The 23,253-nt window shown below is 38.4% G+C and overlaps 1 protein-coding gene across 1 annotated transcript in view; it reads right to left on the bottom strand.

Moving 5' to 3' along the window:
* LOC137881104 (receptor-type tyrosine-protein phosphatase eta-like) overlaps window positions 1–14,357 on the bottom strand; it is a 45,994-nt gene extending 31,637 nt beyond the window's left edge. The window contains exons 1-4 of the mRNA XM_068722856.1: window positions 14,190–14,357; window positions 979–1,000; window positions 531–719; window positions 108–359 (exon numbers count right to left, since the gene is read on the bottom strand). Coding sequence (XP_068578957.1) covers window positions 108–359; window positions 531–719; window positions 979–1,000; window positions 14,190–14,255 — 529 coding nt within the window. The 5' untranslated portion in view covers window positions 14,256–14,357. The remainder of the gene's footprint in view (window positions 1–107; window positions 360–530; window positions 720–978; window positions 1,001–14,189) is intronic.
* Window positions 14,358–23,253: the final 8,896 nt, after the last annotated feature.

The raw sequence follows: 23,253 nt of genomic DNA on the forward strand, positions 1-23,253 counted from the left end.
AGTACAGAAATACCACTACAAAGTAAAAGTACAATGTCCTCATACTTTCAACTCCCCTCTCATATGGACCATCTTACAATGTTAGCCAAAACTAAACATGTACTTACTTGTGTACAGAGAAACATTTGCTTTCTCTCCTTCAGTAAGGTTATCAGCTGCCACTGCAGTGACACTTATAGTGAACTTCACCCCAGGAGTCAGGCCAGTGATCGTCATAGATGTTTCAGTCGTCTCTTTAAGTTCTCCATCAGTCCACTGTACTCTATAGAAAGAGCTGGTTCCCTCAGGTTTCGTCCATGTCACAGATATAGAGGATGTTGTGATATTAGCGCCATTGAGGTTTCTGACTACTCGTGGCTCTGTGAGCGAGACAGAAGTTTGTGGGGAAAGGAATTCATTTTTCACTCATCATCAGTGTCGCACAGTATTATCATCTTTGTATTTCATATGGCATTATGAAAGGCATTGTTGTAGACATGGTTGTGGTCCGGAATATAAGTGATTTAACAACAACAAAAAGGCACACTTACTCGTGGTGGCCTCTTTGCAGCAGTTCAAACAATTAAGGGAGACTTCATAACTTGCTCCAGAAATCAAATCAGAGATCAAACCAATTCCAGAGACATTGTTCCCAATGGAGATGCTGCAGTTTGGTCTGGATTCGAACGTGACTGTTGTTGTTGTTGTATTTAATGTTTCATTGCTATCACATTCATTACCTAAGAGATACAAGAAGAAGAAGAAGAAGAAGAAGAAGAAGAAGAAGAAGAAGAAGAAGAAGCAAAAGAACAAGAACAAGACCATAAGAAATAAGCACAAATATTTTAAAATAGCAACATTTCTGCAGACATATTGACAGGAATGATGTAATTAACAAGCCTCTTTTAAATACAATATATATTTATATATATATTTTTTTGCTTTAAAGCGAGAAAAATAACACACAAACAAACAAAGAAACAGCACATTTGTACTTACTGACACATTCTGCTCGAGAGATCTGTGGAGTTAAGGACAGAGAAAACAAAATTAAATGACCAGCAGAGGTCAGCATTGTATTTAAAACAGCCTCAAAGCATCAACTAGAAACCCAACCACCTGTTCAATGTCACAGGATATCAGTAAATTTAGCAACTACTGATAGTACCTGTTACCTTTAGTAACCTGACCCTTCCAGTGAAACACCATGTGAAGAACATGAACCCAACATAAAGGTTTCAAAACCCTTTCCACACTCCCGGGAAATAAATTACAGTGGATTAAGAGCTTGGTTGTCAAACCTCAACATATTCTGAGCACATAGTAATGATTACCAAAAGGTGTCGATCAGACATTTTCTGACTCAAATAGTTTGTGAAGGGTCAAACATGCTTAAATTTCCCAAACTAAAGTATCATATAGACACAGATATCTCACACTAAATTATTGATTCCTTTTGTGGGCCCAATTTAAGTATATCAAGTCTACACAGACAGGAATCAGCCTGGAAAATAACCACGAAGTGTAAATAATTACAAAATCTAAACTTCTAATAAATCATAATTAACTTCATATGATAGCAAGAAGAGAAAAAAAGCTTTGGTTTATTCATCAAGACACCTTCTTTTCAATGGTGAACAAAAAAAAAACACACACACACACAAAAGCTCAGTATTACAGGATAAAGTCCAATTGTAACTGATGAAATGATAATGTTTGTGGTGTGTCAGTTAGTACAAACACAACTCCAACGCTGTATTTCTACCGTGGTTATCATCTGTGTCGTGATATCAGGACTGAACACACAGCTCTGTTTCCACATTACTTATTAGCCAAAACTTAAGCAGCACCGAGTCTTTCAGTGACATGTTGCCTTTCAGTCTGTTTACCACGCAGCTAAACATTAAACACATGGCATCATTGCTCAAACCTGCATCGTTCTCTCCACCACAAAGATAAATGCCAGGGTCAATCATTAACTCCTGATGATGATAGCGTAGACTTAACAGCAGCTCTGCATCACACAAGATCAGATCAGGTTGTACTTATGTCTATTTTAAATATTACACTAAACACAATACTATTGACTAATCAACTGTTCACTTTTGCTCTGCAACTATCATGAAGGTAGGATTAAATATAAGGCCGTTGTGTTAGACTGCCTTAGTTTTAGTTTGGTGTACCTGATAAGCTATAATAAGCAGCTGCATTTTATTTTTCCCTATTATTTAGAATGACACTTACATTGTAAATCTTATACAACATGCTTTGAAAATATTGTACTTAATTAAAGTCATGCTAGTGAAAGCAAATTAGAATTATACATTTGATATAGAATAGAACAGAGTAAAATGGGTCTTGAAACTCAAAAAAGGTCAGACCAGGAAGCCGAGAAAGAAAAGGTCTATTCCGCTTCAAATGTTGCCCCTTTCACCGAGCCGTCCCTGGAGACTGTCGTCCTCTCCTTAACTTTTCTCTTTCTATTCACAACACTGACCCTTCCCTTCCTCTCAGTCCTCTGGGACTCTATTCTTTTTTCTGAAGTACAGCGGTGCCACGCAGAGGTGCACAACGAGTTCAAGGGTTCAGTACTCTTTGAGGATCTGGTTGAAGGATGCCAGTGTCTGAGAACGTCAGTATAACAGAATATACAGTCATCATCAGCAAAAGTACATACGTTTAAATTAAATATAATTCATGTGGGTGTGTGTTTTATTTTTTACGAAAGTCATATTTGAACCTAGAAAGTCGTCTTGAAAACGCGACCAACCATTACTTCAAACTATCATATAGAAAGAAGAAGCTCCTGTGACGCTGGGTGGTTTTAGTACATTTAGAGGAGGAAGAGCCTGTATGAGGAAGTATATATCTGACTATACTTCTGCTGTTTGTATAGGGTGTCAGTGTGGCTGAGCTTCACACTATCGCCCTGTTAGAGAGAGTGTAAATGGAGAGAGTTTCTCACTATGTGCAATTTACATTTATGACACATTTACACTTTCCCACCAGAGAAGATGTTTTTTACGATATAAGAGATTCCCCACAGTGATGAAGATCCCCTCAGTCGATGGTTGAGATAGCCACATTAGTTAAACTCCCAAATCCATCAAAATCAAAACTACTATCTATTTATTTATTTATTATTATTTCTTACTAACAATAAGTTCTTAAAATGTATTTATATCTATAATCACTGTTACTTAAAACTGTCAAAAGCTAAACATTCAATTCAAAGGGAATTAGATTAAGAACAAAATCCAGCATTGAATGAGAAAATAGGATTAAGAAATAAAATAATAATATAATAAAACCTTATTCGTAAGGCAATTTTCTTAACAAAGTTAGAAGTGCTTTACAGAGATGAAGAAAAGCAAAATGCTATCAAACTTTTCAAACATGTTTTCCTAATATTTACTGTTACTACTGTTTGAGTGGGATCATTGCTTTTGCAATGCACACACACAGGTTTGTTTCTTTGTGGCATTTTTAACAATTTATTCAACTTTTTCTACTCGTTCTGCCATTTCAACATTGAACAAGAACTGCTAACACATATATGCATCATCATAGCACTAATGTGGATGATGATATTGAGTGAATAGAGGCAAATGTGACCTACAATTATACAAGTCTGCCAAATTTACTTGGAGACAGTAAACAGTACACAGTATGTGCTAAATTAAGCGACGCTGTGGAGAACAGTATTTGGTCACTAAAATTCATATTTACACAAAGGCTAAGTCTGATAATTACAGACTCTATTTTGTCTTTCATCTTTTAAAACAGGTTAAAAAAAGTAGGCTGCTGCAGCTTCACGTAATTAAACTTAAAACACACTTGAAATTTAAGATATAGTTATGATTTAAAATGGCTTAGATGAGTGTCTGTAATGACGGAGGTCACTTGCATTAATGAACCACAGATAATAATTTTGGTCCTGGTCATAAGCTTAGTGCAGATTTCACATATGGTTCATTCTTCTCACCCTTCAAGCCCATTTCCAATGAAAGCAAGCACAGGTCTTTGTTTAAAGTTTTTATAAACATATTGTATGAGTAATTACTAAATGTCCACTTACAAACTGCAGATACAGACAAGCTATGTTAGCTAGCAGGATGTGATGTTAGCTACAGTCTTTAGAAGGTCAACCATGTAGCAGCTAAAGACCCAGACACTTTTCTAAGGTGTTAGTAGAGACCAAAACAATACGTGAAGAGTAAATATTGGACTTCCATTAATCAGGTGGTCAGGAATGACTCCAAATGAATGGTAATATGTCTCCATCTTGTTTGGATGTGTAATGTTTGCTAACATGTTAGCTAACCTAATAAAGCAATAACAGACCTTTTTTTCAGGGAATACATTTTAAGTTATCATGATGGAGAAAGCACAGGTGTGACATAGAATATTAATGACAGCTGCATTCCATTCAGGTGTGACAGAAAGCCATGCCAGTGAGACCGTGTGCACAAACCAGAGCCCGAGAAATAAAGAGACTAAATGGAGCGCATGAACACTACAGTTACGTTATTTGTTTTTTTCCTGCTATGTCTTGATGAAATTATGCCATGAAAAAAGGGCACAAAAGTCAGACATTTTCAAGTCCTGTAACATAAATTGTATTATTATAATACTTGTTTTAAACATGGCTGTTTAATTACATTTTGTTAAAATCTCTGTTATTGGTTGACTAACTATAAAGCTATTATTACGGTGCTGACAAAAAGTGGAACTTGCTTACTCTATTTGACTTTAAAGCGTTATAAGTCAGCTGTTTCAAGTTGGATCAGACAGTGTTTTTTCTTTTAGTAACTCAATACCAGATAGTATTACCTTTATACCTCTGCTTTCAAGCAAACACTAAAATGATTAATATAACATGGAGATTCTTAAATTTCATGACAACTACGTCATCTGCTGATGAAGATCATTTGATCTGATCAAAAGCTCCAGAACAGTTACCAATAGGACTTTGTGATAAGATTGTTTTCTCAACTGTTGTTTCCGAGGTCAAGAATGAACACTTCACCTCGACAACAGATACATTTAGTGTTTGGTAGGTGTTTATATATAGTTAGTTCTATTTAAAAACTAGTTTGTGTGGTGAAAGACATTTTACTTTAGTGATATATATAAACTTAGTAAACACACACAACTAGCCAAAGTTTAAACTGAAGAGCAGCTGTTGCTGGAATGGATATAAAACTGCTATCTGACAAACTAAACCTCCTCAAGCTCCACAATATGGTAAAGGTCACATACCAGCGTGTGAAAGCCAAGTATGACAATCTCATGTTTTCATACAAATATTCATGTTAATCTGACCTCTGGGGATGTGATTTATCTGAGCTATGATTCCCAAATGTTTTATTGCCCTTGGCGCTCTTCCTAAGTATCACTTATTTTCCTCTTGACTAAATAAACAAAACAAGCCATTATGCCTTGGCACTGACTCAGAGAGCAGAAATAACGCAAACTCAAAGTCCCATTTGGAAAGTACTGCCCTCGAAATACCGAAGTTCAGATAATGGACGTCATTTTATTATGCATCTACTGGGACTCAGCTCCACCCATCTGTACATCCTCCCTCCCTGCTTTAAGCTCTAGTCTGTCTCCCGTCTCAAGACCTCATAGAATTCATTATGGTGTTAGATATAGCCTGTCATAATTACAGCTTATTATTATATGGACCCACTAAAAGAAAAAGGATTAAATTCTTTTGCTGATTGTTATTACACACATAGTCGGAAGTAGCGCTGGGCAATAAATCAATATTATCGATATTGATATATGTGACTAGATATCGTTTTAGATTTAGCATATTGTGAAATCTCACAATATGCACTGAAAGTGTTGTCTTTCCTGGTTTTAAATGCTGCTTTACAGTAAAGTGATGTAACTTTCTGAAATTACCAGGCTGTTATTATTTGGCTTCATCCACTTAGTCATTTCATCCACATTACTGATGATTATTTATAAAAAATCTCATTGTGTAAATATTTTTGTAAAAGCATCAACGGTCAACCCTACAACATCGATATTGAGGTATTTGGTGGGAAATATCAAAGTACGTGATTTTTTCTTCAAAGATTTCCTTTAGTCTCCATTATACTCTCTCTTGAGGAGCGATACTTAATGTTCATCGTGAAACACACTTGGCTGGGACTCAGCCCATGACCCCTTTGCCCTGTGTACTGTATCTGTGCCCTTTGACTGGGCCCGTCTGCACGGGGAGGAGGAGGAAATGGCTGTACTGACCACAATATAAACATTACATCAACCCTAAAGGCAGCCGGCCTGCCACTCTCTGAATCCCTTTCATTCCGAGCAGTCTGCCTTTGCTGCTGATAACGCCCCAGTTCCTTCCTCCATAATAACACTCAGACCCAAAAACAATCAAGAAATCACCTTAAAGGCTGTTTGCTGAGGGATAAGCCTGTTTAACCTTAGCTCCTCATAGTCTGATAATTTGAAACAAAAACATGAAGGAGGGGGGAAAAAATGCACAATGCATCGTTTCTGCTCCTTGAATTACACAAAGTTGCACAAAGTGGAGGAGTTGCTGGTGGTGTTGTTGTTGACTTGCTGAGTAGAGAAAGTGGATTCCTCTGCAGCTGTTCTTTCTGTAAAATCATGTTATCTGAAACAAAAAAAAAGGGTGCGTATGTGTGTGTGTGTGTGTGTGTGTGTGTGTGTGTCGGGATGATTAGCAACACAAAACAAGCGGCACAAGGAAGAAATGTAGAAATGCTTATTGTTGTTAGAGTTGTTTCTTTTCCTTTATTTCTTTCTTTCTTTTTTCTATTAGACTTTTTCTGGTTTTTGTAGTAGGTGTTTTCATCCGTCAGTGACAGTGACATATCACGATATTTTATTTTATTTTCTCCTCTTGCAGCGTTTGCATGACGATATCTCCTGTCCTCGACTGGATTTTGTTGTTGCAGATAACAGTATGAGAGATGTTTTTTTTTTTTTCATCATCAGATAGCCTGATCGTGTGGCACAGATGGCGATTTCTTCTCCCATAATTGTTGAATAATAGATACAACACCTAGGAATATACTTGAATTGTAATCGAAAAATGGTTGTTGCAACATATCAGGCTCGTTCGAGATGAACTGCGCCTCGCCTGGGAAGTGGACGAGAGCAGGCGGTAGCAGCAGGGGGCATTGAAAGAAAACTGGGGTCAAGACGGACAGTTTTCAGCTGCTTTCAAAGAATAAACAGGAAGTTAAAGAAACAGTTACATCCTGTTAGAGCCGATCTGTAGGCTACTTGTAGTTTCAAGACCTTGTTCGGATTTATTCATGTTTGTAAATATATATTTATGTAGAAATGTGCGTGTATCTGGTATTGTATGCTATCCTTTGTTCTTTATATGTCTGCCTGCGAAACACTTTGCTGCTCACTTTGATATGTGTTGTATAAATGAGCTGTATTATTAATATTATTATTATTATTATTGTTATTAATCACACAAGATATGTCTTTAGATGAAACCTTCATTGCACAACATGCGACTAATAGCCAACAATCTAGCGTTAAGTATTGCAATTACACTTAATTAAGGTACCTGATTAGACCTCTCCCCAAGACTGTGGGTGTGTACGCACTGTGCTTGATTGACAGCTCCCAACTCCAACCTGACTGGAGGTCTAATTATGGGAGTGATTGAAAACACCTGTGTGGATGTGCAAGGCCACTAAACAATTCACCCTATATACTATTTGATCAATCATATTGCATATTTTCAACTAACATGTCTCCTAGTGTTTAACATAATTTGAGTCTAATTCTGAGATCAGAGTGACTTTACAAAATATTTCAAAAGTAACTTTAACTTCAAAATGCAGAAGTTCATCTGATGCAAACATCAAGTATGATATGTGTTGAGGTTTTTTTGGAAAGATTCTCACTTTTTTTCTGTCCGCCTCTCATAAATTGGAAGCTCGTTCTCTATTAAAGTTGATTGCCTCAGCTTGTGAACGACCTTCTTACTGTTCTTTGGTTATAACATAACTTCCTTCCTGCCACTTCCTGTGCCCACCCAGAGACCCTTGATTACATATTTGAACAACATAAAGGACGTTTAAGTTAAGAATTATGCTGTTTTTCATGCCTCCAGCTCATTAAGGTCACATAGGAGGACAAGAGTCTCACGACATTGGCTAATAAATAAACATTTGTCTCACTTAAACTGAAGCATTGTATTTGCCGAAACATCACTTTACAAACTATACTGTTCCTTCCTCATACTGTGCCATATATAATTCTCTCACGCCATTCTGTATCTTTGGGTTTGTTCTACATTATCAAAAATGTTTTTTGCAACTTGCAATTTCCATGAATAATGTGCTTGTTTTAAATTCATTCAATTTTAATTCAGTTGGTCAGAGATACAATTGGTCATGTATTATTTATTTTTTTACTGGCCACACATGATTCTGTCACACAACATCAATGTCAGATGACTTTTTCCATCCCTATATGAATACCTAAGCTTTGAGTATTGATCAATACCAGTGTCAAGCTGTATCTCTCACTATGCGGAAGTGACTGAGATAATTATATTATGTGTAATGCAACATCAGGCTTGACTTAAACATTGCTCTCTTAACTTTTAAAAAACCTAAATATATCAAATATAACAATGTATGTATCCATCTCTGGATATTTAGGAAATGTACACATTTATAATGAACCTTCACTGCAGCCTTTTTAAATGTTGGTACGAATATATACTATTACTAATAATAATTGCCCACCGTAGATAAAAGATTAAATTAAAATATATTATAACACACTTCATGGGAAAACATGGGGACTCAAGATCAGACTTATTATCCATAATGTGAGTTGTAACCCTGAGTTACAGAGGTATTTTGCATTAGTGTAATTTAAATCCAGAGTCACTTATTTCCACTAAAACACATCTTTCTTTTTAGTTGTTACGTTTTTTGCTAAGACTGACAGACTGCAGCAACTACTGTTTATACATGTAAGTTAATAAGAAAACAAATTTACTAGGTAAAGAACTTTTTTTCTAGGTTCCAGTAATGGACCACATCTACTGTTGATTTATTCTTTTTCTACATGCAGATGATCCCTTTAGATGTCAACATATTGCATCTGAGATCAATAGCATTTCTGTGAGAATACAAATGGCACAAAGCTCCACAAGAGAAATATATTATGAGCATCCTCCTGTTGTATACTATATGAAAATGAATCATAAAAATAAAAAAAAATGCAAAAGCCACGTCTAAAGATATCCACTGCCTCCAAAAACTCTGCGCATGGCTGCTTTAGCTATGAGTGTGTTTGTCTCCAGGTACAGTATCAGCCTCCCACGCTGCAGTCCTGCTCCCGCTATCACAGAGGCCACATCTGAGGCTATGGAAATGAGTGACGTGGTATTTACTGTTCCCAGCACTGCACAGAGCGCAGAACTGCTGGCTGCAGATACCCATCTGAGTACAATGCACTTGCCACCAGAGCTTCCTCCTAATGCTGCTGACCATTCCAACAGGAGGAAGATGCATAAATGCATAAGTAGACCCACACCCACAGTTTCTGGACACGGAGGGCTGGGCCATCACACTGATCATAGTGCGATCAGTGTGATGTTGAAAATGTGTTAAAGTGGAGCGTGGGGTGTGATGTGCGCTCGTCTGCAGGGAAGGAAGAGTAGAGAAAGCATACTGTGGGTTTTGTATTATTACAGACTGGATTTCTTTGTGCTGTGTTCAAGAGTGTAATTACTAATTTTAAATTGTGAAAGAAACTGACCTTTGACAGCATGACTGGTTTAACCTAAGGGGAACATGAATTTCTGTATCAAATTCAAGAGCAATCTGTCAAATAGAAACGTCAGGAGGTCATTACAATACATCCTCCGGGGACCATGAATGCCTGTACCAAATTTCATGGCAATTTCAGTCTGGACTGGAGTGGTGGACCGACTAACAGATTGCCTTTGATGCACATAGAGGTGGAAATGACAAAACACTGCCACAGATCTTTAATATGGACGTTTTGTACTAATGGGGCTTTAAACGTACTTGAAGCACTCTCGCACTCCATCTGGAGAGGCAGTATGACCGAGCGATAGGGAGACAAGTCAAACTAGAGAAATATAATACTTTCCCACCCCCACAACAGCCTTGTCTGGCCGTGACTCGCTCAGAGGCCACTGATAGAATGATAGCTATCTGCTGACAATAAGGCTTTTGAGCCCAAGAGAGGAGCCTGTGTCTCATTTACATGGACTGGGGAACTGTGACTCTTTGTAATTCATCTTGTACACGCTAAGCTTCCATTCGCAACCCTGGTAGACAGCAACATGTCTGCAGATGTCAATTTGAAACTGGACTGTCCTGATGCAGTTGGAGGGGTGTTGGGAGTGGGCGGATGGTGCAGCATTCAACAAAGCAGGACTTGACTTGTGACTTTTGCCTTTTAGATCAATAATGGGATGCAAGCTTTCTAAGGATACAGTGAGAGCACATTTTGAAGAGGGATACTTGTGTTGACATCATGAAGTCAGCACACGTCATCCACGTTTTAGCGCAGTGGTCATCAGTCCGTAGCTAACAGACGGGACAGTTCTTGTAAGAAATGTCACCTTTCCTTTTTCCAAGATGTCTCTCACTGATAGCAACGTCACCATTCTCTCATTCCTGCATGCTGTCAGGAGGCCACAGACAGAGAAAGAGAAATCATATACAGTGGACACACAACAAATATTAGACTAAAATTAGACTTTAGACAGCAGGTAACCTGTATTTCTTTTAGATACTGAGACTACTGACGAGCATCATGCTGTAGACAAGCGTATCAATCTCAGAGAACTTTATAAAGATAAGATCAAAATATTAAATTATTTTGAAAGGGGAACTGAAATTCAATCAAAGATCCAAACTAAATAGAACTTTAGACGGCTAGTAAACATATAGACTGTGACGTCTAGGATTATTAACATGTTCTATATGAAAAATGTCAGTATGCAAACAAATTCCTTTCAGAGAAGCAAGAGCATTTCCACTTTTTCTACTGTAACTTCCTTTGTGCTTTTAGCCAGAATGTTTCCACATTTAATTTCTTGCTTTAATCCGACTAAACTGAATTTAACATCTGATACATTCTAGACTACCGAGAATAATCCGAATGATGACAAATATACATATAATGTTTTTGAAAGCAAAGACATGCTGTTGTACCTGAATTGCTCTAGTATTACATATGATATATTATGAAGTTATCATCGACAACTCATCCTTCCAAACTATTTTCCATGACCTATAAGAGGGGCACAAATGTGTAACGCCCCATCACAACAGTCACATCTTAAGTTCTGAGCTGACAGACCCTCAGACCCAGTACAGTATGTTAAAATGAGACCACCAAAGACAGTTGTCAACACACAAACGCTGCAAGAGGAGAAAACATTTAAAGAGCAAGAGAACTGTACTGAAGGAACCAGAAAAGAGCTAAATACAAATCAATGAGGAGGAAAGGGGAAAAGAGAAGATTAAGAAAACAATCATATGTTTTTGTCTCTTTCACTAGAAACAGACCACACTTGAATAGTATCCTGGAGGGCTGATTTCAAGTCGGCAGAAGCTGCAAAGGAGATAATCGGGCCTCTAATCTCTGATTTCATCAAAAGACAAGATGCTGAAAAAGCAGCAGGTTTTGTCCCTAAACGAGAAAGTCCCGACTGTCATGTCTCTTAACTACATCTGACCACAACTTCAGCCTCAATGATCTTAAATGTACAGTGAAAAAACACAACAACATTCTTCTTCTTACAACATTTATCAATCACCCCTGAAAATGTGTTGTCATATTGTACAACACATTCAAAAGTCTCTATAATACTGAAGAGTGCGGTTACAGTTATCTGATATAAACCAACACAAGAGTCTGTAAACTGGCCTCACTCTTTACAGTATTAAAACCAGCTGTGGTGGTGGCAGGTTCACATTTGCATGTGCATAGTGTCACCTGTGTTCATGTCTGCTCAACTCTTCGTAGAAGTTGAATTACGTCAACGAGCCATTGCACATTTACTTCCTCATTTAAACCAGTTGTCATGCCAGGTGAGTGTTTTTACCATAAGACAATTAATTACTACATTTACGTACATTTACATATTTAAAATAAAGACCAATTGAAAAAAACACATTCACGCACGTAGGCCCGCCATGTGTCATGTTTGTGTCCAGGACAATAATTTTTTGCACTTACAGTTAAAATAAATTCGACTTTGAGCCCCAAATCTGCTGACAGGAAGTAAATGATTAATAGTTAATAAGTTTTACTACAATAAAGAATGGAGGATTAAATTTGTCTCTGTGGTGGAGTTCTGGTTAAAGGGACAATTCACCCCAAAATCAAAAATACATATTATTTCCTCTTACCTGCAGAGCTATTTATCTTTCTAGATTGTTTTGGTGTCAGTTACTTATAGAGATATCGGCAGGACAGAGTCTGCCTTCTTTCCAATGTAATCGGCTTGTTGTGGCAAACTGGCAAAAAAATAAATTTTGAAAACTCAACAGCTATGTCTCTTTCCAGAAATCATGACCCAGTTACTCAAGATGAAACTTCTCACAACAAGGTCTGTGAATGAACTAAATGGATAAATAGCACTTCAGTTAAGAGCAAAAATATCTATTTTTGATTTTGGGGTGAACTGTCCCTTTAAGGTGGCAAATATTGTGGTTGTATAGAAAGCCATGGTTTACCGTTGAAAGGAGAAGTTACTCAAAGTGTGGTCTCCGTACCAAAGACAGTCACACATTTTACATTTTTTTGTCATAAATATCCACCCACAGCTCCTCACTTAGAGGTTTTGCGGAAAACACACGTACAGTAACACCACTTCTGCTTTAGAGAGACGACAGTCATGACCATTAAAGGCCGCTTGTATTTCTCCAGCTAAAAGTGATTTTGGTCTTTTTTCTTGTAAGGACAGTCTCCACATTGGTAATGCCACCAGAAAATCTATCTAGACTATTTACAAAAGAACTTTCACCAATCCGAGTCCCCGCATCGAGTTCGGTGCCAATACTGTTCTTATTTAGTGGGTCAGGTATTGGCTGTGATGTGACTCATACACATTAAAAACTGCTTCTTTGTCAATATCAAAATCTGTCTCGTGTCCACTAAGTGAGGTCTAGATTTTAAACGTTTAAAAGTGATTGCATTAGGAAACAAAACGTTGGATCTGAGCATCTCTAAAAAGAGCTTTCTGATGTTAATGCACTTTGGCTACAGGCAAAATAAAGTGCTTCATTATTTGTTGTTTGAAATACTGTAATCAGCTATTTGGCAGCACCAGGCCTCAACTGTTTATGCCAAATAACTTCCATTAGAACTTGTCTATATCATTCTCAATGCTGTCTTCAAAATGACTGTAGTCGTACCTAATAAACTGGTTTGTTGGTGAGAGTTGTGGCTGCAGGAGTGACAGGGGACACTGAACACACTGCACCTCATTCCTTTCCCGACCCCTTTGTGTTGGCCACACACATCCTCACATGCCTCACATTCTCAACCTCTCTCACTCTCTATCTCCCTGTCTCTCTCCAGAAAGACCAGTGAGACTAGGACAGGTGGGTCTGTGGCTGCTGGATGCCTCAGTCTAATTACTGTCCTTTTAACACACTCTGCACTGAACGGGTCAGATCTGTGCAATCCTGAATATATAACTGGCCAACAAAGAGATTCCAAATATAAAGAAACTCACTTAATCATTACAAAAGACAAAAGACTTTTTATTTTTCACCAGTGGATCTAACATCGTTATAGACGTCTTCCAAGACACAGCCCACCATTGTTAAACCTCTCCATTCCAGTATTAATTACTTGCTGACGTAAATTTTGAATGCAATTAAAACCCTCAAAGGACCATTATTCTTCTTATAGTGAGCCATGCCATTCTCGTCTGCCGTCAAACATTTTTAAAATGAAATTATTGAGTATCTGTTGCAATATTATTTTTTTACATAAACTTTGCACATAAGTCTGAGCTGCGCTCCTGACTAAGTAAAGTACAGCACAGCAGCAAAGTGCGCAACAGGTGCAGTCACACCTGCGTGCTAAAACTGACCTTCGTCATCCAAACAAAGCGTCCCGTTGCCATGAACAAAATACTACCTGCTTCAATTCTGCTTAAAATTGTAATTGTCTGAAAGTTTTCTTACCTTGAGTACGGCGCTGAAGACCAGAAGAGTCCACAGAGGGACGCTGGAGAGCAGCACGGGCTTCATGATGCCGCACGCGTTGATGCAAAAAAGATTGAACGTTTTCTTTTCTAACAGTTGAGTGCTTTCATGACCAAACTCTCCTCCTCGCTTGAAAAAGACTCTGCGTCAAACTCTCGCCACATCAGGATGATGAAAAGTCAGAGTGGGGAACTTTTTTCTCTTCTCGATGTTTAACGGGGAGGAGCGGGCGTCCAGGAGCGCGTCACTACGGGAAGTTTTAGTGAAGTGTGCCACTCCTCTCATCATCTGTGCGCTTCGATGTGTCGCAGACTCCAGCGGCCTGAGCGGTGGACTATGAGGAGAAGGGGGCTGCCAGGTCATGCACAAATGAGAAAGAGTCACCCCCACATTCTTGCCATAGCTGGGCCACGCAGGGTGGAGGAATGCGTCCGAGGGGTCCCTTTCATTATTGCCACACAGAGACGAGCTGCCAAGGCTAATGTTTTTTTTTGGGAGTTTTTTTGTTACTGGTCTAGTTTCACTGTAACAAACAAGTGATGCCACTGACTTCACACAAGCAGGGCCGTAAAGCAAGGAATAATGGGCTTGTATGAGTATCATTACAAGAGGAGCTTCTTTAAATCTATCAGGAGACATGCCTTCCAAACTTGTTACGATGTGCCATTGGTTAAGCTTTGGCATGCTGTAACTTAACGTTGTCTTCCGCTATACAACTTCACTGAGAGATAGGTCGAAAAGTCCAAAAATGACCTCCTAACGTGTATTCCTATAACCACTTTTCCTTGAACTCTATGGAAATCATGGGGTCAAGGAAAGTTGTGAAGGAGAGTTCATGAGGAGTTAGGAAAAGACAATTGTGATGTTTAGAGACTACTACACTTTCACTAAGCTACGTAATTATGATTCGACGGCGGATGTCACTGATGTAGGTCTGCCATGGCGAAACTACAACGAAGGACTACAAAACGCGCAACTAAAAATTACCAAATTAAATTTATACTATTGATGCATGCAAGCTATGTAAAGAGATTCTTTTGTGAGAGGCTGCTTCACTCAGGGTGTGAAGGAGAGAAACCGGAGCTCCTTCCTTCCTTCCTGCTGTCGTCACACGTAACCATCAACACTGCTTCAGTACAAACTGACAACTCACTCGTGCAATATCAATGAAAATGTTCAATATAAATATTTCCTTTGTGCAATAATGTAGATTCAACGGTTCAGTTATATTTAGCTTTTTAACACTTGAATAATTTATCATTTTTAACGATGCGTCTTGTTATTAATAATGAGAATTTGTTTATTGACAGTTTGTTATATTTATTGTTGATTTTATTTAGTATCCTTTGTTACATGTTCAAAATAAATAAATACATATAAAATGAAACGAAAGGATTGTCACTGTCTGTTCATATTCATCAACATGAATCCCATTACTTTATGAATGTATGAAAATAAGCATATTGTTTGTTTTCACGGACGGCCGAATGGCGCATCACTTTGAATGTTGCCGCCGCAAGGAATTGTGGGGCAACATTATCTTATTTCCTTTGGTAAAGGAAGGTCCAGTGTTTCCTATGCTAAAGGAACTAAGAAAGGAAGCATTAAAACACCTTTCCTTAACATTTAGAGAATTTCAACGGCTCTTATCATGGCGGCCAATCAGATACTTCCGGATCCTAATGACTTTTCGACAGCAGCCCGGGACTTCTGCAGTGCTGCATGCAGTCACCAGGGCTAACGTTAAGCTAGCTGTTGACGGTCAGTCAAAAACAAGACACAGGCTGACTGCTATTTAATTAAACCACAAGGCCTCTTGTTTTATTTCTATTTACTGCTGCTGTGAACACGTTGTAAAGTAAGCGAATGTAATTGCTTCTCCAAGGAGTATTATTGGCTAATGAGTAATTGATACAGTTTTCAAGTAACTTGCCCAACACTGACTATACCTTTATGATTGAAGTAAATGTGGAGTTTGGTGACTTTTGCAAACTCAATGCACTTTAGCAGCATCCTCAACATGAAAACAGGTCTAACCAGCTGTGATAAGTGCTAACACCTGTTTTTACGGCCTTCCTGTTTAGTACTAATCATCCCTAAATTAGAGCAGCAACCTGAGGTGTTAAGTGTATCATAACTATACTTTCTCTGTCCATTGATTCCAACAGTTATGTTTTGCTTAACTGCAGACCAGTAACACTGGAGCTGGTAAACACTCAGACTGCCAAAGAACTAAAATTACTTTATTTTTTAGCATGTAAAGTGTCTTTGAGTACCTTTTAAAGTGCTATACAAATAAAATGTATTATTATTATTATTATTATTATTATTATTAAAAGGACACATCAGTGTATTAGAAAAGTGGTTTTGACACTGCTCTGGTATGTTTCTGCACTTCCTCTCTGTTAATGAAAGAATCAGGAGTGAAATAAAATAAGTGCATGATATGGGCTAGTCATGTTAAGTTTATTTATAGAGCAGTTTTATCAGCATGGTCACAGAGCGTTGTACAGGAAATAGCAAATAACAGACAGCTCTTCATGGCCGACTGTAAAAACAGCATTTTTTTGTGAAACTGGTTACAATTCAATGATACCTGAAAATTAAACTCTGACTGTGGGTAAATATGTCATTACATTTATTAGCATGTATTTGTTCCTTTCCCTCATCACCCATGTTTAACTCCTGTTCGCCTTATAGCCTCCACCTAAGCTGTCACTTTGTCACCTTTTGTAATTCAATTCATGAGACTGTGTTCAAGCTTTAACTGTTTACTTTACCAAGACAGCAATCCTTTACTTTTTTAAGGCATGCGAGAAAAGAATTCAAGGCAACACAGGGTCAGTAATCGATATAAAAATGGTAATTTTGGGGGTGAAGTATTTCTGTTACTATGTCTAACAAAACACTTCTAAAGGCAAAAGTATTTATACTTGGTCACCTGAAGGCTGGAAGGTGGTACAGGTGAATCCATTTCAACAGAGTGAAATCGAGTACTGCCTCCGCAGCACACATTAACCTTTCTAGTAGCGCTTGATACTCAAGAGACAGATTTTGGGCACAATGTTACTTTACGTTTCACAAAAATTGGAAAACCAATGTAATTACCAGTACTTCAAAGTAGCAGGACAGCTTATTGTGAATTGCTCAGATGTGTTCATGCAACATTAACACCTCTTAATACTTCTGTTGCATCGCTAAAGATGTGTTGAGTGGGAGATTTCCTGACCTTTAGATCGCACCATGAATGCCGACGCTGCCACAGCTTTGTGACAGACAGTTTCATAATGGCTGTTGTAAGAAGCCTGCTGATGTCTAACGGAGATGGAGCTGATGTGAACGGGTCACTATGACCCACCATTCTCAAGGAAATGTTATGCAATCCTCTGGGGATTGCTGCAGCATGTTTGTCTGTGTGTTTCTGCAGGGCTGTGCTTTTGTTACCATATGCAGTGTACATTATTATTTCTGTTTGTCTCCCGATATCTCCCCACTTTCAAGTTTTATGTGTGAGATGATGCTGATAGTGTGCAGGCACAGGAGCTTGTAAGGAATGTCATGTTATCTGCATGAATTCTTGACATGCACACATCATTTAAAACTTAGACCCCAACAACCCCAGTGCACTGAAGTTATGTGGTTACCGAACATGACTGTATTCAGCATTCGTGCCGCTTTTATTCTGCCCTGGTTACTTCAAATGGTCAAATACACCAACCTGTGTCTGACATAAAAACATGACCACATAACATGGTCAATATATACACACAACCTTAATGCTTGACAAGATTTCACTGTAAAATACTGGCACATTGTGGAGGAGGGTGTGTTTGTGTTTCTAGTCCGCTGTCACTGTAAAATGTTGTTCACAACTTCCCTTTACACCACTGCCATTTTTAATTTGTCTTTGCCATGTAATGAAGACCCTCCCCATTACACACACACACACAGAGACACACACACACACACACACACACACACACACTAAGGGTTGAATGTTTTATTGTACAGTTGTGGTTCTGATATGTTCTCAGGTACAGCTGTTGAAGGTCGGGCCTGGAGATACAAACATATTATTGGTTTTCTTTACCAAAAGAATTGAATATGAAGTGTTTAATAGTGCTATCAACATGCATATTCAAAGCACTTTGCTGTTTCTCCTCTCCAGGGTGTTCAGCCTAAAAGAGTCCCCAGGCTACATGACCACCGTTTTATAGTTCTGGGAGGTACCATGTGGTAATTAGTAGAGGGGTGGTAGGGAAATTGAATTCCCTGTTCGGGCCGTATATATATATGATCTATATTGTGATGTGTAACCACAATAGAGATCATATGAATAATTGACGTTGGGATGTTAGGGATTCATTTTAATGTAATTGTGATAATTTAGGTGATTGTGTTGTCAGGTAAGGGGCATAGTTACCTATCTTGTAGTGGGGTTGAGGTCCTCGTTAGTGGCAGGCTATATAAGGCTGCCATATTAAATCTAGTCTGCTGACAGGACCACATGCTGCCCGTGGTCCAACATGTAAAGAGCTGTGCCATGTCTTTGTTGTTTTTGTCGGTGAAATAAACACCTGGTTGGTTTGCTGTGTCAGTCCTCCTGCTTCTTAAAGGTTACATAGATTAATTTATTTATTGTGATTGTACAACAGGGTTGCGCCACGAAATGCAGTTGTTGACCTGATTAACTATATAAGAAAAACACACACTCAATAAAAAACTATGTCATATGTGGAGGGTAGAGGATACATTTAAAAGTCTCACAGTTTGAGGAAAGAAGCTGCTCTGAAATCTGGTGGTAGGGCAGCTGATACTTCTGTATCTCTTGCCCTTGCACCTCTTGTCACCAATATCACTGATGCTCGATAGATGGGTACCAATCAGGTAGGTGAAAAGTCGGAGGATCGCCAAATTTAGTAGGATTCACCTGTTGGGACCATAGATACCTTGACAAAATGTAATGATATTCCATTTGTTAGTTGTTGAGATATTTCCATCTGGATCAAATGGTGGACATTGTTATACCTAGAGAATAAGAATAGAGCAGGTGCTAACCATGTTAAGGAAAAGTTTGAAAATTTGCAAACAAGTCGTCTTCTTGCCTAGAGTTAGATGAGAAGATTGATACCACTTTTATATTTGTTCACTAAATATGAAGCTATAGGTTAGCTTAGCACAAAGACTGGAAACAGTGGCATATGACTATCCTGGCTTCCACTCGTTTAAGGAGCAAGAAAATGAGTGTACGATATTGCCCAAAATGTTGAACTATCCTTTTAGCGTGCGGTGAAACAGCTACCAAGATATAAAGTCTGCATAGCTGCTATTTGGAATCGGTGCACACGTTTGTCATGTTTGTATTTCCCTCGCCCACAGTGTGAGGTGCACACACAGAAATTGTGCTATTTAGTTACATAATGCAAATACAAATGCAAATGACTGTTGTCTTGGTTACTTTGTATTTGACATCCCTTTATTCTCCATTCTCTATACACAGCGCCCATGTGTGACGTTGACATACTCTTAACAAGAGGTAATGCAAATCAAACACATTTTCATGTACAGACATGTTTCTTGTCTCCATGTAAATTTTGTTTTCAGGTGATTTATAAACATCACAGCCACATTTTAGGCCGATGGTGTCTATAAGTGCTGGTAACTGTAAGGCGCTTCAATGGCAATACTTCCATGTTATGTACTGTAAAAATCAAAGAACAAACAGAAAAGAAGGAAAGAGTGAAAAGAGGCCTGACTAAATCAGGTGTCTAAATGATTGACTGTATATTTTGATTGCACATTGTATCAGAGTAAGCAGGAAAGAGCTTCAAAGAGCAGCACTAGCCGACACAAAGTGACCTGGTTCAAGTTCAAACATCAGTCTGAAAAGGTGGTCCTTTGAATGTTGAAGTTACATGCAGGAAAGAAACCAAAGCATTTCTAGCTCCAGACCAAATAATAAAGACAATGGAGGAATTCCTAATTAATCCAAAATGGTTATATACATTGGCTGTCAGCCACAAACTCAAACTAGAGGTGTTTATCAGAGATAAAGAAATGTTCCAGTTGAAGTATGTGACTGTTAAGTTGAAGTGATTGCTGGTTGTTTGGGTTGTAAAAGAACATATACAAATTAAAATCAGTGACTCAAAAGACGCTTTATGTACATATAAGCTGGCAATGTTTTTGATATGGACAATTCAAGGCGTTGTTAAACTTGAGAAAGTTAAGCCATTCCAGTCATCTCATGTCTAAAAGGGCTTAAACAATCTCTGGACATCAGATACACACGATATTTTCTTGAGTTTTATCCCAGTTTGGGATAACTGGGGGGATGTTTTTAAATGGTTCCAATCCAAGTGAACCCAACCTTTTCCTCAGCTGTGTGATAAATTGATAGATCTTTAAAAACCTCATTCAAAGCTTCGCATTTAAAAAAAGAGATTTGATACAGCCCTAAAGGTCTGAGCTTGAAGCTCAGAACAAATGAGCCGGCAGGACTTTTTATATCTAGGTCTCGAAAAATGCATCTGAATATCAGAGTTGGATTCAAAGACTCCGCCAACTCGTCGTGGCTCTGCAGTGCTGTTTTACATTTTCCACACAGTTTAATATATGTTATGATCCGACTGAGCACATACCTGTTTTCCTACACTTTTCCATTATGCTGCTCATTGGAGCACATTTTGGGCACCTACATTTATCCGTCCAAGTAAACCCAGTCTCACCGCATTATCCAGATGACACCCGCTGCTCTTAGGTTAAGCGATCCTCTCAGAAAGATGTTCCAAATCTTTATTAACCGTCCTCGACCAAGTACCATAAAGCACCAAACCACCAAAAAGCAGACAGGGAAAACAAAGGAGAGCCTTTTTGTGGATGCTAACCGTTAGCTACTTTTTCATTGAAAAAAAAAAACACGTTAAATCTGCGGTTAATTTTATCAGCAATTTGAGTGATGATAATATCCAGTGGCTGGTGGGCACCAACTTCTCCTCCAAATGAAGGGTTTATTCATTGCATTTGTTTTCTTAAGAAAGTATTCCCTCTGCTTGCCGAGCAGTCAATTCCAAGCTAGTGTTGGCTCCGACAGATAGCCAATCAAATTTGAAACATGAAATGACGCTGTAGTGGGGCTACGGGCTGTCAGCCCCACTTGTCATTAAAGTTGTGTTATCTACATTAAATACAGACACAGACTCTGAGCATGTGTAGTTCATACTTTCCCACGTACAATACACATTGCATTGTAAAAGAGGGGCTAACCCCACAGGCACCACGAATCGGGAGAACGCAGTCTGAAGCAGCTGTACACTGGCTACTTAACATGATGGCAACATTAAATCCTAACACAAATTATATGCAATTTAGGAAGATTATATACTCATAGATGATAAATTATAGCAGATAGTAAGATTTGAGAATTAATAATAACCCACCTGCCCCTAATTACCAGTCGCCACTGCAGCTTTGTACTATTATTTCCCCCTGAAGAAATGTTGTCCATCAATCCTATCCCTTATTCCTTTTCTCATCTTCTCCACTCTGTAAACTCATCATGGTTTATGCATCTCTGAATGTAGAGATAGACCCAGAAAAACACAATTTCAAACTATCAAGAGGTCGTGACACAGTTTTATGGAGAGTTGTGAGAAAGCTTCCATCCAGACTCAAGTGCTGCGTGCAGAATCCTTGTCATGGTTAAAATAACAGGGCTCTTTTTCTTTTTTGCTCAATGTCTGCAGGCTAAGAATGTACGAAGTTCAGATCTGTTTTGCAACATTTCAACTTTACGGCACAGACATTAACACGGTTAATCATATCATCTCCAGCAGTGATTCCCAACAAGGGGTACTTGTATCCCAGGGGGTGCCAGAAGATACTAACAAATTTTTAGTGCAACTAATTTGAAAAAATGTAAATAGTCAGCTGTTTGGGAGTGCATTTGAACTAGTTAGCAAAAAAGTTAGCAAAAAAGTCTTTAACTGTTGGCTAAAAGTAATGCATAAATAGTAGTGTTTAGTTAGCTAAACATTACCAGTTGAAATAGATAGCTAAAAAAAGGGATATGTGGTTGAAGCATTTAAGTAAAGGCTTTAAACGGTTTAAACAGTTTGCTAATAATAATGTAGTAAGATAAAAGGTTCAAATAGCTAGTGCTAAACGTAGCTATGAGTTGAATGGTTGAAATATTTATCTAAAAGTCATGATTAAGTGGTCAAACTATCACTATTATTTTATAAAAAGTAATAGTGATAAATAGCATCCAGTTTAAGTTCTGTTCAAATGAACCCTTTTAGAGCATTCTGATGGGTTGGACAATGAACTTCAGTTTATGGGTTTCGGGTTGGTAATACCAGTCAGTAGTGTTCATGTTGCTGCTGCTCCATCACTCACTCCTCCTGATACATCTATGCTTCTGTACTTCCTCCACCTCTCTTTCTTTTCAATCTCACAAAGTAAACATACTCCATTAACTCTTACTTCCACAGAACTACAGAGGATTTTACACATTGCAGAAGCACAGATCAGTATCACAGTAAGGCTTTTGGGGAAGGTTTCTCATTACGCTTGTAGAAATATTCACAGTAACTATCAGGGCCGGATATGTCTACTGTAACTCTGCTCTCAATCTCTCCATCTGCATAACTGTCTGTCATTTGTTTGTTTATGTGGAGCAAATGGTCATAATTGCTGCTGTGACCCATGAACATGTGTGTTTACATCTTTGCTGTCAGAGCTTGTTGTTTAGATTTGAACACAGGAGTAAACAGGGACTGCTAATCTAGCGTTTGAAACTGTCCCATCTGAAGTCTCGTCCCTCGATGGGATCCGTTCAGTGATGAAAGAGGTTACTTAATGGTGAGGTCGCAGTGACAGATCCCTGCAGTGAGGGCGGAGATGCACTGGAAAGACATTATCTCTGCACGCGCCATTAAAAACTCTATTAAAGATATCTAAATTTCTCTGTATTTTCTTCTTCCCAGATCAGCCTCAGATAGACTCCTTCTCTTCTTTCGCTGTCACAAACACATGCATTGTT

The sequence above is a fragment of the Cebidichthys violaceus genome, unplaced genomic scaffold, assembly GCF_023349555.1.
Source record: "Cebidichthys violaceus isolate CVI_PGR_0920_01 unplaced genomic scaffold, fCebVio1.0.p SCAF_3, whole genome shotgun sequence".
Lineage (NCBI taxonomy): Eukaryota > Metazoa > Chordata > Actinopteri > Perciformes > Stichaeidae > Cebidichthys > Cebidichthys violaceus.